This window comes from Rhinolophus ferrumequinum, chromosome 18 (assembly GCF_004115265.2).
Source record: "Rhinolophus ferrumequinum isolate MPI-CBG mRhiFer1 chromosome 18, mRhiFer1_v1.p, whole genome shotgun sequence".
Taxonomy (NCBI): Eukaryota; Metazoa; Chordata; class Mammalia; order Chiroptera; family Rhinolophidae; genus Rhinolophus; species Rhinolophus ferrumequinum.
Window position 1 is genome coordinate 28,130,309 of NC_046301.1, and position 19,626 is coordinate 28,149,934.

The 19,626-nt window shown below is 41.2% G+C and overlaps 1 protein-coding gene across 5 annotated transcripts in view; it reads left to right on the forward strand.

Annotated features, from left to right (window-relative positions):
* Window positions 1-19,626, forward strand: part of FNIP2 (folliculin interacting protein 2) — a 112,481-nt gene that overhangs the window by 43,051 nt on the left and 49,804 nt on the right. For 4 of the 5 annotated variants that reach the window (XM_033134315.1, XM_033134317.1, XM_033134314.1 and 1 more), the window contains exons 2-5: window positions 13,599-13,725; window positions 16,352-16,492; window positions 18,875-18,975; window positions 19,075-19,146. In XM_033134315.1, the coding sequence (XP_032990206.1) occupies window positions 13,599-13,725; window positions 16,352-16,492; window positions 18,875-18,975; window positions 19,075-19,146 (441 nt within the window). Of the gene's footprint in view, window positions 1-13,598; window positions 13,726-16,351; window positions 16,493-16,590; window positions 17,373-18,874; window positions 18,976-19,074; window positions 19,147-19,626 lie in introns of those variants that run through there. The other variant, XM_033134319.1, reaches the window with a different exon arrangement.

Below are 19,626 nucleotides of genomic sequence, written 5' to 3' on the forward strand. Positions count from 1 at the left end.
GCAGTTTAACAGGAGAAAATCACATTTTAATATGTGCGCATGGGGAATTCACATAAGCACAAAAATTCCAGACATTGAGGGAAAATGAGGTGTATCATTCAGAATTGGGGGAAGTAAGGCAATGCACAGGGAGAAGAAAAGCAAATCTTGAAACAATGGGACAGAGGAGTTTGGTCGCATGAGCTTTGCTTGGTTCCTCCCTGTCTGTCACACCTAGTTCACACTAAAATATAGTTATCTAAGGTGATAACTCCCTTCCAGGAGCAGGTCCTCTGTCTCAGTTCTTTAGGGCAGACAGGAAGAAGGCCAAAGTTTTTTTCTGAGTCTTTCGTTTCTTAAAAATAACCAGCATAAAATAATATCTCATAGAGGCATATTTTTGGGTGACGGACTGTGTTCTCCTTCACACCCTAAAAAGAAAAATGTTGGCTAAAGACAGAGATGATTTGGATTCCGAGAATAAATGGTCCTTTGTGGGGGTGTGAATGGGGCTGAGGTGTGCTGGTAGAGAGGGCTATCCCAGGGTGACAGAGGGGCGTGGAGGTTGCCTGCCCCCATGTAGCTCTCCCATTGGCCCTTGCTTGATAACAGAAATTCCTGTTATCGGAACCTCATTTTTCTGTATTGAAGCTTTGTTCTCTCTAGGCAGTAACTGATACCTTAGTGTGAACTAAAAGAGAACTTGTTCCTCTGCTGGGAAGAACAAGATCACGTGAGAGGACTGGGCTCGTTCTGTAGAGCAGTGAGGACTGACGGGAGATGGCCTGTAAGTCTGCTGAACAGAGACCCAGACTTTTGATGGCTACATCCAAAGCTCTGGTCATGTGTGCTTGGTTTTCATCTTCACAGGGAATTCTCAAGCAGACTATAGCTGACCAAAATGATCTTCAGAGAAAAATCCTATCGCCAACTTTAGAACTAGTGCCTATTACTAAAAGTTCCTATATTTTAAAAGTTCCTTTGACAACTGAAATATGTTTCCTTTTAAATAGACTTTATTTTTTAGAGCACTTTTAGGTCCACAGCACAAGTGAGCAGAAAATACAGGGCTCCTGTGTACGTCCTGTCCCACACACCCACAGCCTCCCCTGCTGTCAACATCCCCACCAGAGTGGGACATTTGTTACAAGTGTTGAACCTGCATGGACAGACCATTATCACCCAAAACCGGAGTTTACATTACGGTTCACTCTTGGTGGTGTACATTCTGTGAGTTTTGGCAAATGTGTAGTGGCGTGTGTCCACCAGTATAATATCACACGGAGTAGTTTCACTGCCTTAAAATTTTCCTGTGTGCTTATTCATCTCTCCCTATCCCCAGGTGACCACTGATCTACATTTAAGAGTGTGATCCATTTTGTATTAAGTCTTTGTGAAAGATTTAAGGTCTGTGTTGAGATTCCTTTTTTTTTTCATGTGGATGTCTACTTGTTGCAGCACCATTTGTTGACAGACGGTCAGTTGACTATATTTATATGAATCTGGCTCTCTTTCTTTTCTGTTGATCTGTCTATTCTTTCAGCAATACCACACTGTTGATTACTGTAACTTTATAGTAAGTCTTGAAGTTGGATCCTTTGGCTCTCCATATACACTTTAGAATCAATGTGTTGATATCCGCAAAATAACTTACTGGGCTTTTGATTGGAATTGCATTGAATCTATAGATCAAGTTGGGAAGAACTGACAGCTTGCATCTTCCTATCCATGAACATGGAATATTTCCATTTATTCAGTTCTTTGATTTCTTTTATCAGAGTTTTGTAGTTTTCTTCATATAGATCTTGTACATATTTTGTTAGATTTATTCCATAAATATTTTTTGGAGGGGTGCTAATAGAAATGGTATTGCTTTTAATTTTAAATTCCACTTGTTAATTGCTGGTATATGAAATACTTAAAAAATATCTTAACAGGAGGTGAGTTTTCAGAGCATGGCTGCATTCATGTCATGCTAGCTATTTTCCCCTTTTTAAATGCCTCCATCTTTTTCTATCATTACTAAATTAACTTTTCAGATTTTCTTAAATATTTTTTATGATTATCAAGATGATACAATTTTATTACAAAATATTTGGAAAATACAAGCAAGTATAAAAATGAAAACCCAAATTACCTAAAATGCTATCAGAAAATTTTACTACTATTGACACTTTTGTTGATTTCCTTGTAGTCCTTTTTGATACATGGATGTAAGCTGCATTGTATTAACTGAATCAGGCTGTATATCAAGCTGTATAATCCGCTTTTTCATAATGTTTTCCCCATGTCATTAAAATGTTTTTGAGGACAATTTTTAGTGACTTTGTAGTATTTTCGAAAATGGCTTCGAAAATTAGGGTGTGTTCTGCTAATGGATATTTAGGTTTCCAGTTACAATGTAGCGAACAACCCTATTTTTGTTCAAATTTCTGACAGTCTTCTTGGGTGGGAATTTTCCTTGTAGGAAATTTGAAGGAGACCCATTTTTCTTCCCCAGTGGGATTTGAAAATTGAGAGATAGAAATTGGTCAGGTAGATGGAAACCAAAAAACCTGTATTTGGAGAATGGCTAACGTGTGTAATAACAAGGGGCTGCCTGATAACCTCAAAATTAAACCAGCTCGCCCACCCTGCATAGCAGCCTAGGCCCACAGGCCTGATCACAATAGGGTCTCACCCCTATAAAGCGTGATGTTGGGGAGTTAGGGTCAGATCAGTGTGTGTGCTCTGTAGGCAGCGAGATGCCCACAAATACAGGGAAACTGACCAATCAGAACTCATTCTTCTTCCCCTGGGGAGGATCACGTGGGGGTGCACGGCAGTCAGGAGTGTGAACACTCACGAAGATTGTGTCTGTACTTGCGGGAAATCGGAAGCAAAGGCAAGGAGGCCCCCAACTCTAATGGCTTTTGTAGGACATGATTACGAGGGCTCTTTTATTAACCTTTTGAAAAGTATTTTATCTATATATCTTCAGATACGATATATCCACTCAGGTCAACAATAAAATATGTATTTGAAACATACTGCTCCCACCTCTTCATTCTTTCCCATCCCCTTTAGGTAATCACTTGTAGTAGTTTCTTAAAGATCCCTTGTATATTTCTTTTGTGCATCAATAAGCAAATAGAAATGTGTGTTGTTCTTCCTTCTTACACAAAAGGCAGCACGCTCTATACTTTGCTCTTTGCTGCTTGGACTTCCCAGTGTAATCTTAGGGGTCTTACACTCAAGCTCCTGCTTTCTCTCCAAGAGTGCTTGGTATTGTGTCGTGTGGATATAGCATATGTGATTGAATTTGCCCCACCGCTGTCCTCTCCAGTTGTTTCTGATCGTTTGCTCTTATCAAACAAGCCTCAGTCACATGTTTTTTTTAAATCTGTTTAGTTCCAGAAGTGGGACGAGTGGGCTCAAAGTTAAAAATACTTATAATTCTGATACCTATAACTTAACCATCCATATGTAATCTTACTATTTTGTGCCTCTCCCTGTATTTCTCTTGTATGGGATGTCTAACTTTTGAATTTTTGCCAATCTAGTAGGTGTATGATTTTAAATTGTTTTTCTCTTTATAAGAGTGAATTTAGCAACTTTTCATGTTTAAAGACCGTCTCTATTTTTTTTTTCCTGTGAGCTATCTGAATCCATTGTCCACTTTTCCATTGCCTCGCAAGCCTTTTCCTTTATTGATTTCTGATTGTTCTATATGTGTTAGGGATGTTGATCCTTTGTGATATGAGCTGCTAATTTTTTGGTGAGCTTTTTAAATAGCTCTTGATATCTTTTTCTTTTTTACCCAATTGAGGTCATACTGTATTTATAATTCGGTGTTCTGCTTTTCAGTCTTAACATTATATCACCAGAATTATTTTTACACCTCAGAAGGAAGCGCAGAGGGAGGTCCTGGAGTATGGAGGATGTGACCCTCACTTATTTGCCCCTGATGTTAAAGTGACATTGTAGCGCAGTTGGAAGCACACAGAATTTGGAGTCAGGAGACAATGGTTTGTAGTCCCGGCTTTGCCACTTACTGCTTATAACCTTGTTAAAGCCTCCGCACTTCTGTGTGAAACAGATTATGTAATACAGGCTCTCATAGGACATGTAAGGTCAGCCCAGGTGAATCCTGTGAAAGTGTTGGCAAACTCTGAACTGTTAGGCCGTTATTTGTGTGTGTGCCGTGCAGCTGTGATCACCGTCTGCCCCTTCCTACATCTACACATCAGACCTTCTGGAGCTAGTGTCACTAGTCTCTATGAGATGATGCAGTGAAAAAAGGCAGTTACTTAATAGATGGAAGTCACTTTGATACAGGACTAGCACAGCAATAACAAACCCAAAGCCATATATGGGTCTAATAAATAAGAGGGATTACTTTTTTAGAAACTTGGTCCTGTCTTTGGGTGAGGCAGGGAATGAAGAAGGACAGGAAAATGTGGTATATACACGCTGGGAAGAAAGCTCAATAAATGTCATTGTCTAAAGCCAAACTACATATTTGAAATTGAATCTGAATTCCTTGAATTCATTAAGGTGGTTTCCCTGTAGGAGTTCACCCACTGCCTCGTGCTTCAGCTACCAAGAAGCCTCTGAAAGCAAACAGTAATTAAGGTTGTTTGTTTTAAGGCAATAAGGGAATCTTTATGGATTAAAAAAAAGGCGGGGGGGGGAGCATTCCTGTTATGTTTCTGTTACATTATTTTTATTTTTTTAATTTAAACTTTATGACATATTTTTAAATATTTTAGTTTTTTAATGAGAGATAGGACAATCATATGGTTAAATATTCAAAACACACACAATCTTAGAGAGTACTTCTAGCACTCTTACTGTGTGCCTGGCTCTGTGTTATGTACTTTACATACATTTAATCCTTAAAACACTTCAGAGGTAGCGACAATTACCCCAGTTTTCCAGGCGAGGATACTAAGGAACAAAGAGTTTAGGTAACTTGCCCAAGTCACATAGCTAGGAAAAGAGGCAGAGCAAGGGCTTGAACCCAGGCTGCCTGGCTCCAGAGTCTGCACTCTTCCTCACTCTTCTGTTTTGACCAAAGAGTATTAAGTATGTAGCGAAAGCCTTTCTCTGTGCTCTGTAAAGAATATGCAACAAAGTCTGCTCACTTCTCTTCCTGAAAACCTAGTACTCTACTCCAGACACAACCAGTCTTACCAGTTCATCATACTGTGTCTTTCTAGAGATACTTTATGCATATATACTGAAATCCAGAGTTTTTCCTTTTTGAAAAAATACGTATGGTAGCATTCTAACACAGTGTTTTGTATTTCTTTTTTCCAGTTAAAATTGTGACTACTCCATTGTATGGGTGCACCATAATTTAAACATTCCGTGTTGACAGTTGTTTCCAGTCCTTTGCTATTCCAAGCAGTGCTGCAGCGAATACCTTTGTTCATAATCATTTTGGACTTATGCAAGTGGACTTGTAGGAGTAATTCCTACAAGCAGAATTGCTGGGTCAAACAATGTGTGTGTATTTGTGCCCATTTCTCTTTCTCACTCTTTTTTTTATTTTTTTATTTTCGTTTTTTTGGCTCCACTTCTGCCCTACCGCTTCCCCACGTGCTTGCCTCTTTTAGAGATAATGTTTTACAACCCAAATAGGTACAGTTTCTGTGTACTTTGGCTTTCCCATTTTGCAAACAAAAGACCTTATGGAGAGAATCATGCTTTTGACCTCTGGAAACCTCTAGGAAAATAGAATGATTATCTTATTTGTATATAATTTAAATGGATCTAGAATTGATATATAAGGCAATGTCTTAAATATTTAGTTTGAAATGAATTCATCTGTCTGTTATTAGTACATACCTTCCCTGGGTGAGGGGATGTGGAAACCTTACCCTTCAGGAAAAGATATGGAATCATGTTGATGCTTGTTAGCTTTCAGCGGAGCCATTATACAATTCAGTAATCCTGAAATACAGCAAAGAATGTTGACTGTTTGGGTTATGCTGACAACACTATGAAAGACTTAGCTTAATGAATGCTGTATTCATGCATACATGGAGATGAACAGCAAAGCTTTTTTTTTTTTTTAAGTAAAAGTAGTTTCTAGTTAAAAAGAATGACTAGTAGTCTTTTCAGAATTAAAGGAACCATTTTGGAAAATGTGAGCCATATTTAGAGATTCTATGGTTTTTACAGGGGAGAAATGAGAGAAACTTAATAACAACAACAAAATCTAGGAAAGGTAGCCGGGGCAGAATCTTGGTTGGCACAGGGACCTGCCCACTCAATGTCCCTCTTGATTCAAAAGAATTTGCACTTTTCTCTTGAAATTGTGTTAGCATCTTTTGAAGGTTCTAGCAGTTGGAGACGTGTTTCTATGAGGAAGCATGCTGATCAAAGTATAGAATACATCTGGAAGGTTAAAGGGACGGCGTGCAGTAATGCACATGAATTCATTACGATTGCTTTCCTCTCAGTACCTGGTTGAGATGGTCTAATCGGAATTATACTGTGCACGCCTAATAGATAATCTGGGATTGTGGTGTGTTAGGGTTGGAAGAATGAAGACCTTGAGGAGTAATTTTAGTCCCAACCTATCGTTTTATAGAGGAAGAAACATTGGACCAAGACGTTTAGTGGGGGGCTCTGCTGCTCCCTCGACGCTGTGGTGGCCTCAGGGCAGTGGGGCACAGGGGGGGGTGCTGTGAGTGCCACACACAAATGTGACCAATTTCAGAGCTTTACCGGACATGACCCTTAACTCCAAAGGAAGGGATTCCATCTTTTCCTCTTCAGTACTTCAGATCACTCAGTTCATAGCAGCCGAACCTCAGGCTGCATTGTGACTCAATGTTTTGTCATTGCTGTGTGAACACATTATAGAAAAACTTATGTGGTTTGAGCATGTGACTCTCGCAACCATTTATAGCATTGTTTCTGTGGAGGAGAAATAAGTTCTGAGGTACCAACAACCTGCTTATACATAAACTTCATAGTCATCTTTGTTAGGGATCGGTTACATTCGGGAAAATGTGGGGGACCTGAGTGTTACTTATTTCAGTCTCGATCTTAGTAGGCATTTCATTGGTCAACAGTCTCTTATCCTACAATTCCAAAATCCTGAACTGTATAAAAAATATTTTTGGAACTGACCTAAACTGATATGAGGCTATTTATAGTCCCTGTCTAATCCACTTAGCAGAAATATTTATAACTTGAGCTGATGAGATACTAATTTGTTTGATTTGAGGGTTTGACTACACCTCAGACCCTGGAGGAGGCATCATATAATATGTGTTATAAGCGTCTTTCTAAAATCTAAAAAAATCTGAATTCTGAAACATCTGGCCTCAAGGATCTCAGTTAAAGGATTGCATATCTGAACTTATCTTTGAGTTATGCTTTACAGTTTTAAAAGTACTTTCATACTTATTCTCTGTATTTTCCAACAACCTTGTGAGATAGATCAGGCTGATACATTTTGGGAAAGCTGAGCCCCGGAGTAAGTGCTGTCCCAAAGCCATCTGGGTTGCAAGTGGCAGAGACAGAGTTAGAAGCAGTGTTTCCCCTGGAGAGCACTCATCCATGGCCCAAGCGTCACGTCCTCTGTGACTTGCGCTCGCCCTTCACCCCCACTGTGTGGACTTGACCTCTTTATCCTTTAAGTTCCTCGTAAGCCATGTAGACGTTTATATCTCAGTAACCGTAACAGTATAGTTTACTTATTTGCTTATGGGTTGGCTTTCCCATGTCCGACTGTAAGCATTTTGAGGTGGGAACTGGCTCTAGTTCATTCCTATTCCTGGGATCTGTCATGGTCCCTGGGTCAAGCCAGGTGTTGCCGGTGTGTGGAAGGAGGGAACGCAGGAATGTGCTTTGAGTTCATGTTGCACTGCTCTTTCCATGCCTTGCTGCGGACCATAGGGATTGATTCTTCCTTTCCACACATTTCTTTTACAAAAGGAGTAAAGGATTTACATATCCCCTGCTTTCTGGAAGACAGCAACATTGAATATCAATTTTTTTTGATAAACTAACAGAGGGATACATTAAATTGGGATCATTCTTATTTTTATTTTATTTTGGAATCATTTAGAAATGATATCTTTAGGTTAGCATTATGTATTAAAGTTTCTAATGAGAATTGGAATCCTTAAGCACTTTTTGACTATACTCTTGACCACAGGACAACAATTCAGTGGCGGATTTTTATGTAGTTCCTCTGAAACTAAACTATGCCATTTGTACTGTGAGGGCTGTGTCAGTACAAAATAGGGGAAGAAAGGAAAGTCAACTAATTTGCAAATTAGTTTTCCTGTAAGCCATCTTCCTAACCTAGCCAAAAAAAAAATTTTTTTTTTCAAATCTCTTATTGCCACCTATTTACATATTTTTTTTTCCTAAAATGAATAACTTGTTACAGGGTGGGAGCTAATGTACATTTATGCAGACCGGGTGAATGCTGATTGGCATCTCAGTCATAATCCTGTCTGTTCCTCCACTCCTCGTCTTCCTTTATTTGCATGTAATAGTTATTAGGCCTGCTCGTTGTTCTTGAGCAAACCTTGTGAGAGAGTTTCTATTTCTATTTAGAAACTTTTTTTGAGAAAGATAAGAAGAGAAGTGGGAGTTGGCAGAAAAAAGAACATAGAACAGGATTTGAAAGTGGCTGGAAAATACCAACATACACGTAAATACAGTGAGTTTCATAGGAGCAGGAGTTATGCTTTGTTCACTGTTTTATTCCAGCGCCTGGAGGAATGCCTGGCAGACAGCAGGCATGCCGGAGCTGCTTGTTAAATGAGTAGTATCTGCCAGTTTTTGTTGTGGTCATTATTGTTAGTTTTATTTTGTTTCATTTACCATTTCTTGGACCATTGCAAGTTCCCTATCATACCTGACTCTTTAAACATTCACATTCTTGGATCATAAGACTGCTCTTGACTCTTTACGTGACCTTAATTTTGACTGTAGATGGGGATGTTTCCTGTGTGATAGTTAGCAAGAGAGAAAACATTTTTGAAGTTGCCTTCTTTCATTGATCATGCTTCGACATGGGCGTACTTGAGCCTGCTTCTAGCCTGATTCCTATACAAGTGTAAGGGAAGAATCAAGTACCAACACTAGCACTGGTCTTGGAGGACGTAGCAAATCACCCTGCAACAAATCACACCGATACTACTCTCGTCCTTATTAGCCATGACTCCTTGAAACCCTGGGATGCAAGTCAGTACCACCTCTCCAAGTGCCCTGAATATGGTTCCCTCCTGAAACACAGGTCCGATCATGTCATTCCCTTTCTTAGAAAGTTGCAATGGCACACCAGTGCTTGTGGGACAGACATATTCCTCGGCATAGCAGTCAAGGTCCTCCACGAGTAGCCCTACGGACTCTCTTGCCAGCCTTATTTCGTACAGAATTCTTCTGCAGTAGACATGTGCCAACTACTGAGGACTTTGACCGTTTGTCACCTCACTCCTTGTGCGTGTACTGTGCCCTGGCCTGCAGTTAACTCTCTGCCCTGTTCCCATAACGTCTCATCCTTGCTGTCCTTGATCACCTCATTCATTCGGATATTGCTTCTCCAGGAATTGTTCCTGTTGCCTCTCTTGCCCTCTGTATTCTGCCTTGCCCTCTTGTTTTCCTGTAGTTACCTACATGATTGTCTCTTCTAGATTTTAAATTCCTTGAGAAAAGGGACTTAGATGTTTCTTAGTCTTCGTATCCCCCTGAGTGCCAGCATTCCTTGGCTTTCCTTGGCTTGTAGACGCCCAATTCCAGTCTCTGTCATCACATGGCCATCTTCCCTCGTGGGTCTATCCAGATCTTTCTTTCGAGGACACCAGTCATTGCATTAGGGCTGATCCTAATCTAGTATGACCTCATCTCAACTTGATTACACCTGCAAAGGCCCTGTTTCCAAACAAGGTCATGTTCACAGATAACAGGAATTAGTAATTGAATGTATCATTTTGGGGGGCACAAGTCAACCTCAATACATGGTTATATATATTTTAAAGAAAATTCTGTTTTCTGTACTTAAAATCATTTGAACTATTGCTTGTCACCTTTCAGGTAAGTAATGTAGACTTTGGTCACTTGCTTCCTGCTCTGGATGTAATAAGACCTGATTTTAGTTCCAACCACCAGATCTTACCATCAGAGAATGTCAAAGCCTAAAACGATCCATATAAGTAATTTTGTTTAAATTTTACAGTGAAAAAAGGTAGACAAATCTTGTGCCTCAGGTCGTACAGCTGTGACCATCAAGTAGATGCCAGGGACCCCTTGATGCCAGGGACCATGATCTTTCTTTCCTTGCTTTCAACAAAAGCAAAGAAATGAAGTAGTTCTTCATTTCATTAGAAGAAATGCCTGGAAGAAAATAGTCAGATACTTTAAGGCAAAAGCTTCAGGCCTATTTTTCATACCTCTCTGAATCATGCAGAGTGGCCTAGAATAAACCACCAGGAACCATGGTTGGTGCTCCTAGAAGCTCCACAGAATGTTAAGGTGAATGTGAACATGAAGAGAATATATGTGCCATGTGATTATGAATACCTCAAGCCCTGTGTGTGGAGGGTAGTAGGGAAAAGAGCTGGCAGTGTTCTGGGCGAGTTTCCTAGCGCATCTACTGTCATCTTCACAGGGTGCCCTGCAGTGATGGCTGGGGGAACTCTCTAGGCTGTAACAGCAGTGGGAGGCGGAGCTGAGATTTCATCCCAGGCCTCTCTCATTCTGAAGCGCTCATTTAATCTTCTGTCCTGCCTGTATTTCCTTTACCAAGTTACTCAACTGTAATTTCCTCTACTAATATTAGTGATGGTAAAATTATAATTAGGTGTTAAACCAAAGACATTTATATGGAAGAAAGAGATTAGAGTTTTCCTCATATTTTATAAAGTATTTTTTAAAGTATTTGGGTAAAAACTTGGGACACTCTGACTTATATATACTTTTCCCTTCCCATATCTTTTATTTCTATCTCTTTAAAATTGAAAAATAACATGAAACATTTAATACAGTGCTGTAATCATTATTAAATTTTAGCTCTTCTAGACAGGTTATCCTCAGTTTGATAATTTGAGTCAAAAATAAGGATTGAACAGCTTGCTCTGTAAATTATAATGCTATTTTGGCAAAATGTAATTGTTGGGGCAAAATAGATTGAATAAGAAAAAAATAAGGCACGTAGATCTTTGTTGGTTTTTCATTTTTAATAATTTCATCCTGTGTATTCTGTTTTAATAATTTCAGAGGGTGTTTTTAGTGACCTTGTATAATTTTAAAATGTAGTGCTGTAGGGCACAGTCGTCCGTACGTTTTGGTTGTAAGTGACAGAAAACTAACTCCAGGAACAGTGTTCGCTCAGCAGCAGCTGGCTTCAATTACAAACAGGAATTGGTCTCATTCCATGGCTTACCTCCGCTTTCCTCCTTGTTGACTTCATTTTCAGAAATGCTGTCACCTCATAATGGCCAAAAATAGGCACCAGCAACTCCAGGTTAGCATTTACCAGCCGAGCAACTAAGTGTGGGACTGGCTCTCACGGCCCAGCTGGGGTCACACGGTCACATCTGATGGGCCAGGCCTGCAACATGGCCTAGCTCTAGACTGAGAGTAGCAGAAAGATGATTTCCAAAGTCAACTTGCCAGGTTCTTATCAAAATGAGGAGGAAGATTTGCTGGGCCTGGTGACTTGGAACACAGGTTGTTAAAAAAAGCAGGTCCAACCAGACGTGTTTTTTGGTGCTTAGATTTAAGAAAGTGGTGAATCTGGTACCCTGAAAGAACACATTCAGTATTAACTACCACTGCCTGAGAATGGAAAGGACCAGTAACGCACAATTTGTAACTGGGTACCACACACTGTAGCAATGTTTTAAAAAAATCATAACATTAACAGTTCTCTTAAGTAATTATTACCATTTGGGAGCAGTTAACTGTGCGCCAGCCTCTGTGTGAAGCACTTGACGTATTTCATTTAATTCCTACAGCAGTTTTGTGGGGCGGGCATTAATTCTCATTACGCTGATGAAGACATGGAAGCTCAGAGAGTTTGGATTTGAACCCAGATGGGTCTGACTTCACTCCAGCTAGACGATGTCTTAGTTTTACAGTTTGCTTTTGTAAGTCTGTCTGTGGAATTGCCCATCCTCCACCTTTCGGGACGTCCTCTTCCAGCCTTCTCTAAGCAGTTCCCAGTCTGCGTCCGCACACCCCTCCAGTACTGGTCCCCTTCCTTTGCTGTCAGTCTGGCCTTCAGTATGGAGGGCCTGAACTCAGAAGAAACTCCATTTGGCCTTCCTCTTTCTAGTCTTAATCTGTCCCACCCCTGTGTTCTTCAGAGCAGCCAGATTGGACTTTTAAAAAAGTGTAGACTTGGGTTTATCACCCTGTGTTTACCTTGGCTTCTCACTGCACTTAGGGAGGATGCTTGCCCCTGCCTGCCTCCCAGCCTACCTGGAGCTCTCTTTCTCCCTCGGGCTGGTTTTTGGTTTTTCCTGTTTTTTTTTTTTTTTCTTTCTCTAACACATCAATCTTAGATCTTACCATGTCCCTCCCTCTTCTACTGTGTTCTTCATTCCACACTTTATCTCTTTAACTCTTACTTCTTCAAGTTCTATTTAAATGCCACTTTCTTAAATCCTTAGGCACTTCCATGCCCCTCTGCCCCACCCATTACCTATGAAAATGTGAGATTCTTATCATATCCTTTACTTTTCCTTTTTGCACTCATGACGTCTGTATTATGCATTTGTATATGATTCTCAGCCCACCAGCGTTCCCCACTAAGCTTGGTCCTCCACGAGGCCTGCGGGGACCAGGTCTGTTTAGTTCATTAACTGCTGGATCTCAGGCATCTACCGCAGTGCCTGGCACGGAGGCGCTCAGATGTGTGTTGCACGGATTAACAGCCTAATAACGGGATATGCCCAACGCAGCGCGTTTTCAATGCCTACCCTTTCTCTAGCTCTCGCATTCTGATTTCATGTATTACTCAGGAGCAAACCTATGTTTAGAGCAGTTTTGTCTCAGTAGCTTTTGGTATACTTCCTTTATTTCTGTTTCAGCAGTTCAGATGCTGTTCAGTGACATAGTTGGTTTTTATAACTTCTGTATCAGAGCCAGCCGTAATAGAGGAAAACAATACTAAATTTTCGGATACGTAATTCCTCTCAATTTAACCTGAGCGTGGGCGGGGGGGGGGGGGTGGCAGGGAGAGGAAAAGAAAAGGCTCCACTGACTGGCCCCAAATGGTTCCCTGCCCAATGCCCCGGAAGCTTGACCGCTCCTGGTCCTCAGATGTCCTGTCCCCAGAACCCAGGCATCCAAATGTCGCTCTCTTCACATGTCCTTTTGATTTCTGGCTATCATCCCTGTCCAAAGTGGTTTTGGAAGAAGAAGCTAATCTCCAGTGATTTATTATTTGAAGCCATCTTCCCAACCTTTGTCATGGACACTGGCACCATGTGTGTGGCCCGTTGGAGTCCAGAGACAAGGCTGTGTGCCCCGGTCTGAAAGGCTCCCTACCTGTGTGGCACGTGTGGCCTTCTGAAGCGGCACACAGACGCCCGCCTGGGACACATCTCCTCCAGGATTATTCCAAGTGCAGCCTGACTTCTTTCTCCCTTTCTAATCCACAGTTGGGCATGTTCGGAGTTTGACCTGAATGAGATTCGCCTGATAGTTTACCAGGATTGTGAAAGGAGAGGCAGACAAGTCTTGTTTGATTCTAAAGCTGTTCACAAGATTGAAGAGGCGGCAGCTCAGGTATGAAATCCGGATTTGCTTTCATCTTGTTTGTTTGTGCTTTTAAACCGCCTGTCTGATCAATCATTTATTAATCCGTAATCGTCACTTGTACACTCTCCCACCCCGGCTGCATTTGTATTCTTATTAATATACACAAGTGAAACTGTTAGCAAGTAATCATGACAGCTGCTGCACAGTTTACTGTAAATATCACTAGAGGTGAATTTGCTGGTGAGTTGCAATCTAGTAGGATTTTGATGCCAAATAGGTGCCATGTAATGGGAAATCTGAGAACTCTGAAAATCCTCAAGTGTTAGCTTGAAGGGAAGTTAATAGATCATTCTGTCTAGTGTGTCTCATAGATGGTACTACAGAGCACTGGGTTAAACAAAATGAGCTAGCTGTCCTCACTGCAGGGCTTCAGTATGCTAGCATGAATTGTCATCTTCAAAAGCGAGCACTTCTGAAACCTGTCTGACCACGGAAGCTTTTATTTATTTCCTTCGCTTAGCGGAAGGCAGGGTGGTGGAGGTGTTGTGGGCTGCGGTGCGGGGGTGGGGTGAGGGGGTCTGGAGATGGTAAAGTGAGGACGGAGCAGCTCCTGACACCTTGGAGCCACAATGGGTCAAGTTATGTGTCTTCCCTGAGTCTCTAGACAGCAGTCCAGGCTACTTCCAGATGTCGCCTTGAGACCTTTCATTCTCTTTTCAGTAGTTATTCAGTGGTGTGCAAATTAAATAAATCCATTTGTATTCATTCTTTTCATGTTCAATAACTTGCTAACTATACTGACCAAATTCTGGCAGTTTACAGAATGTGTAGCTAAGTAAACGAATCATTTCTGTCATAGTCTTTGTCTCATCAGGGCCAAGGGGCTGTTTTCCTGCTTTTGATAAGGATCGTTTCTGCAGGAAGGAAGTGTTTGCTTCCAGGCAGTTTGGCTGGGTGGATTCCATAGTGCTTTAAAGTGGAAGGCTGCCAGGTAGCTAATCATTGTGGTAGTTGTTGGGCTTGTTGGGCAGGTCGGGGTGTGTGCGGGGGGCGGCTGGGGAGGCCTTGAAATCTCTCAGGTGATTCACCTGTAGGCTTTGATGGTGGGTTTGTATCAAAGTTTAGGTGAGCCAGCGCTTGACCCTTTGTTTGGACAGGACATGGTTCCCGTGATTGCCCACATCATTTCCTTCCCTGAAGGCCTTGCACAGATGGTTTAGTTGCACACCCACACTCCATCAGTAGGGCTAATGATGGTAACAGGTGGAGGGAAAAAATTCTCACCGGTTTTCAAACAGCAACTGGAATCTTCAATATAGCGGAGCAGTGAGGAACACAAACGTTTCTTGGCAGCACTCATTGAATCAAAATGGCATGTAGGTCCAGGAAGGTTTGTAACATGCCCAAGCCTCCAGAAGGAGTCCGTCCACTTGGGGCTCTCTTCTCTGTACCAGGTGCTATCTCCAATTATAGGCCGCCGAGAATGTGGTGCCCCAGCCGGAGGGGCTAACAGTCTCTGAGGCAGGTGTGGACTGTGTGTCGCTGTAGGCCCTCTGAGGGGCTGTGTTTCTCGCTTAAGTGGTATTAAGTAACAGCTAGATCTGAAGAGGGTGTTGAGGGAGTGCCAGATGCTCGGGAATAACCAAGCCCCGTTTGAATGCCATCACTGCGGCAGCGACTGTTAGGTACCAGCACGGTTTGTGATGTCCTTACACTCGTCCCATTTTCAGTCCCCGACCCCTTTGGCAAGCACAAGATGTCATGAGTTTGTGTCCAGCACATGACTGCAGCCATTTGCATTAGACTACCAGTGTGACTGTCACATTGGAGATTAGATAAGCTGCAGTTGCATTCATGTTTTTCCAAGCAAATCTGCACACAAAAAAGCAAGTAAGACTTGGAATAGCACCAAGGTACCATAGATGGCACAGGATGTTTATTTCTGTATGGGGTAATGTTTGGTGTAGGCGGAAGGGAAAAATTAACAAAGGTGTACCTGTCTGCCTTTATGTCATAAAAACTAGCAGTGAACTCTGTTTAGGGAATATACAGTAGATAATCTTCTATTACCCCTAACCTTTAAAGACTGAATTTCCATCACGTGCTGTATAACTCAGAGTTTTAGCTTCATCTTTCACAAACTTAACCTCATGATTTTCTTTCCTGTTACCTTTAAAGGAGTCCTAAAAGAGGTGTGTCATTAAAAACGCAAGCCCAGTCTTTTCAAGTTCATAGTTTTGCTTTCTTATTTCTATTTGCTTGGTAAAAGTTTAAATTTAAAGCCATGTCATTCTCATCGATTTTATATAGTATGACTCTATATAGTACTGAAAATCCTCTAGTAATGAAAACAAGAGATCAGAGCTCATTGATGTTTTAAAAATATGAATCGAATTGTGAATAATGCATTATTTAAGGAAAATGAAGTCTTAACACGTAACCCATTACCCTCTGTCCAAAACCCTTCTCCTCCCAAACGTTGCAAACTCTCAGGAACCACATTTTTGTCCTCAAAAATAGAAGCTTCTGGTTTTCTATGCGACCTAGGCACAGTATAACAGAATGTTTTAACACAGGAATTCCCAGTGAGGAATATGTGGAGAAAGCCTGGTATGCTTAGCAATACTTTACGTTGCCTGTGTCTCTTAACCAGAAAACAGATGATGTCCCTATTAAAATGTCAGCCAAGTGCTGTCAAGGAAGCGGCAGCGGTGGCAGCAGTGGCAGCAGCTCTTCCCATGGTTCTCCTGGGGGTTCTTTACAACATGCTAAGGAGCAGCTTCCCAAGTACCAGGTAAGCCACCCACGGAAGTGTGGGGTGCGCAGGGAGCTGACGTCATTTACTATGATTTCTCCACAGTTAATAATGTCTGCTGCGGGGCTCTACTGCAGGAATATGAGAACCGGTATTACCAAATGTGCTCTGAAATGTTTCACGTCAATGCTGTTTTCACATAGTGGTTTTTATCTCTTGATACAAACTGTAATCGAACAGAGGTGATCCAATATAAGGTATACCGAATGAGGAAGAAATAGTACAAATGAGGTAAACTCTCTTGTTTTGCTTCCTTTGTTGTCAGAAGCAGATTAATAAACAGGTATTTTTCAGTTTTGTTATAAGAACTCTATAAGGAACTGTTATAAGGATTCTAGGAATGTATGTGGGCATCCTAAGAAAATAGCACTTGCCAGTAGAAGGAAGAAAACCTTGTATAGGAGAAGAAATAAGTGGCAAGACCTAACTTGAATGTGAAGGATAGAGGGCTGGTAGCATTTTTATGCTGTCTGTGTGTGTGTGTGTGTGTGTGTGTGTGTGTGTGTGTGTTGTGTGTGTGTAGAGGGTAGGGATTAGGTTGTTGAGAAATACTGACTAACTAAAGAAAAGAAATGTTTCATAAATATTGAGTAACAGAAAGGTATTAGCTAGTGGAGGACATATCTTTTTTTTTTTTTCCTTTTGGACCCATGTAAAAGTCTGTCTATCATGTTGCTGGAAAAGCAAAGACAGGAAAATTACCAGCAGCCATAGGTCTATAGAACTTTGTTAACTTCGTGGTCAAATTTTTGCCATGTGTTTGAGTTTGCCCTTCTTTCACAGTGCTCCTGGGTCTCAAAGCAATTGGTGGTTAAAAAAGTATAGAGTGAAATTTTCAGCTAGTTGAGAATCACGGTTGGTAAGTAGACCATACACCCCATGAAAAACCAGAATATAAAATGGAAGTGGTGAGTGGAAGTTATTAATAAAGAATGTGAAAGCCAGTTGGTTTCGGTCTGCGCGTAGTGAGAGGAGGTTAGTGAGAGCTGTAACCAGAGAGGAGCCTAGTTAAACAAGGTTGATGGATTCATGTTTCTTTCCTGCTCTGCAAACATGTATAGATGGGGGTGGGTGGGGTGTGTGTGTGTGTGTGTGTGTGTGTGTGTGTGTGTGTGCTTGTGTGTATATATGTATGTATGTGTGTATTTGGAGTTAACAAAAGATTGAAAAGAGAGTGTTAAGGATGATTCCCATGTTTTTGCTTGAATGGAAAGGGTATTAGAGAATCTGGCTGGTGAGCTGGGTCACAGAGAGACGGTGGTTTTGTTTTGGTCAACCGGTGCTGCAATTATATTTATCCTGTCCGTCACTTGTCACCAATGCTTAGAATAGGTGCTTAGAATCCCATATCCAATGCATCCTTTCACATATCATCTGTTCATAAGATCCAAATGTTACGATATATGAATGGATGCCTTGGATATAGGATTCTAGAAGAGGTCTCGGCCCAGAGACAAAGATGTGGGAGTTATTTCTGTGTAAAGAATCATTGAAATTCCAAGAATAGTTGAGAATGCAGACACTGAGGAGGGCGGCCCTCTGAGGACCAGCCCTGTTCAAAGGATGACCTGGGAAAGAAGAGCTCCAAAAGGACAGTTGTTCAGAGCATCAGATACCGTGAGAGACGTTTAAGAAAGCAAACTGGGAAGTGTCCTTTGCATTGGACAGGTAGACGGAGGTCATCATTAGAGCAGTTGGAATAGAAGAGGCTGCAGGTTAACAAGCAACTGTGAGCGAGGAAAGCGGCAGCAGCTTAGGCCACCCTTTGGATGATGAAAGGAACAAGAAAGACTGGTCAGGAGATAGAGGGGTCAAATATTTAAAAAATACTTTGGCAAAACTTCAGAGGTACCAGACCATCAGTTATCTTTTGGACCCTCACAAAACCCTGCCTCCACCAAGTGGCACTTTTGTTCAACACTGTTCATCATGTGGTTTAATAATACTGAACCATATATATTTCTTTTCATGATGTGTTCTTTGTACCAAGAGAAGAGTTACCCCATTTCTTTCATAACTTAGTCTTTCTATTTAGAGTTTATAAATGGAGATAATGAAAACATGTGTATCTCGTAACAAGATTAAAAACGAACTCTGATAAAACACTTGGATTCTGTTTAAAGATACTGTGTATAAAGAAGGAACGGTGAATGTTAGTAATAATTTGGGGAAAAGTAGGCCATCACCATTATAGATTAAGATGGTAAAATGATCGATCCATTGTTGCTTTGTGAAATTGTTTTAATTACCCACTAACTAAGGAGAGACCCAGGGGTTAATAAACGTTATTTCCTGTTGCGTTGCCCCTCATTATTGTCCCACATGCTAACTCTGCTTTCGGTTTCTTTCCACGTGTGGTAGTACACAAGACCAGCTTCTGATGTCAACATGCTAGGGGAAATGATGTTTGGCTCAGTTGCAATGAGTTACAAAGGTTCCACCTTAAAGATACACTATATACGGTGAGTTTGGCCTTCTTTTTCTACTAGTTGTGAGAAGTGGAATGGTGATACTGACTGCTTACTTCAAAAGTGCATTTCTCCCTCTTTTTCCCCCGCCAGTTCTCCTCCACAACTGATGATCAGTAAGGTCTTCTCTGCTAGAATGGGCAGCTTCTGTGGGAGTACAAATAAGTAAGTGTGGGATTTTGCACCCCCCCCCATTTTTTTAGTGACTATTTCTGGGTAGAGTAATTCTGTGAGGGCTGTAATTCGTTTGAAATGGGAAGCAGGATGAGTTCACATTAACAAAGCGATCTTAAAAGCAGCGATTTTCCTACACAGAGTGAGTATGAAAAGGCCTGTGACTTTATCAGGTAGCTTTAAACTCAAATGACTGTTTCCCTGCCTCTTTTGGGTCTCCATTTGTTACCCACTGTGTTCCTAAACGCCATCACCAAGTTTTCATTCCTTACAAAATGAAAAGAGAAGGGAAAAAAGGAGGGACCATATGAATGAGTTTATGGTATTTACCAATATTATTTTATCCTGTAAAAAAAAACTTGAAAATTTGTTAGTGTGTTCATTTATTTCTTTCTAAAGGAAAGAAGTAGATAGTGAGTTTTTCCAGGCTGCTGAGGACCTGTGTGGCAAGATGGGCTGCCTGGGCTTGCC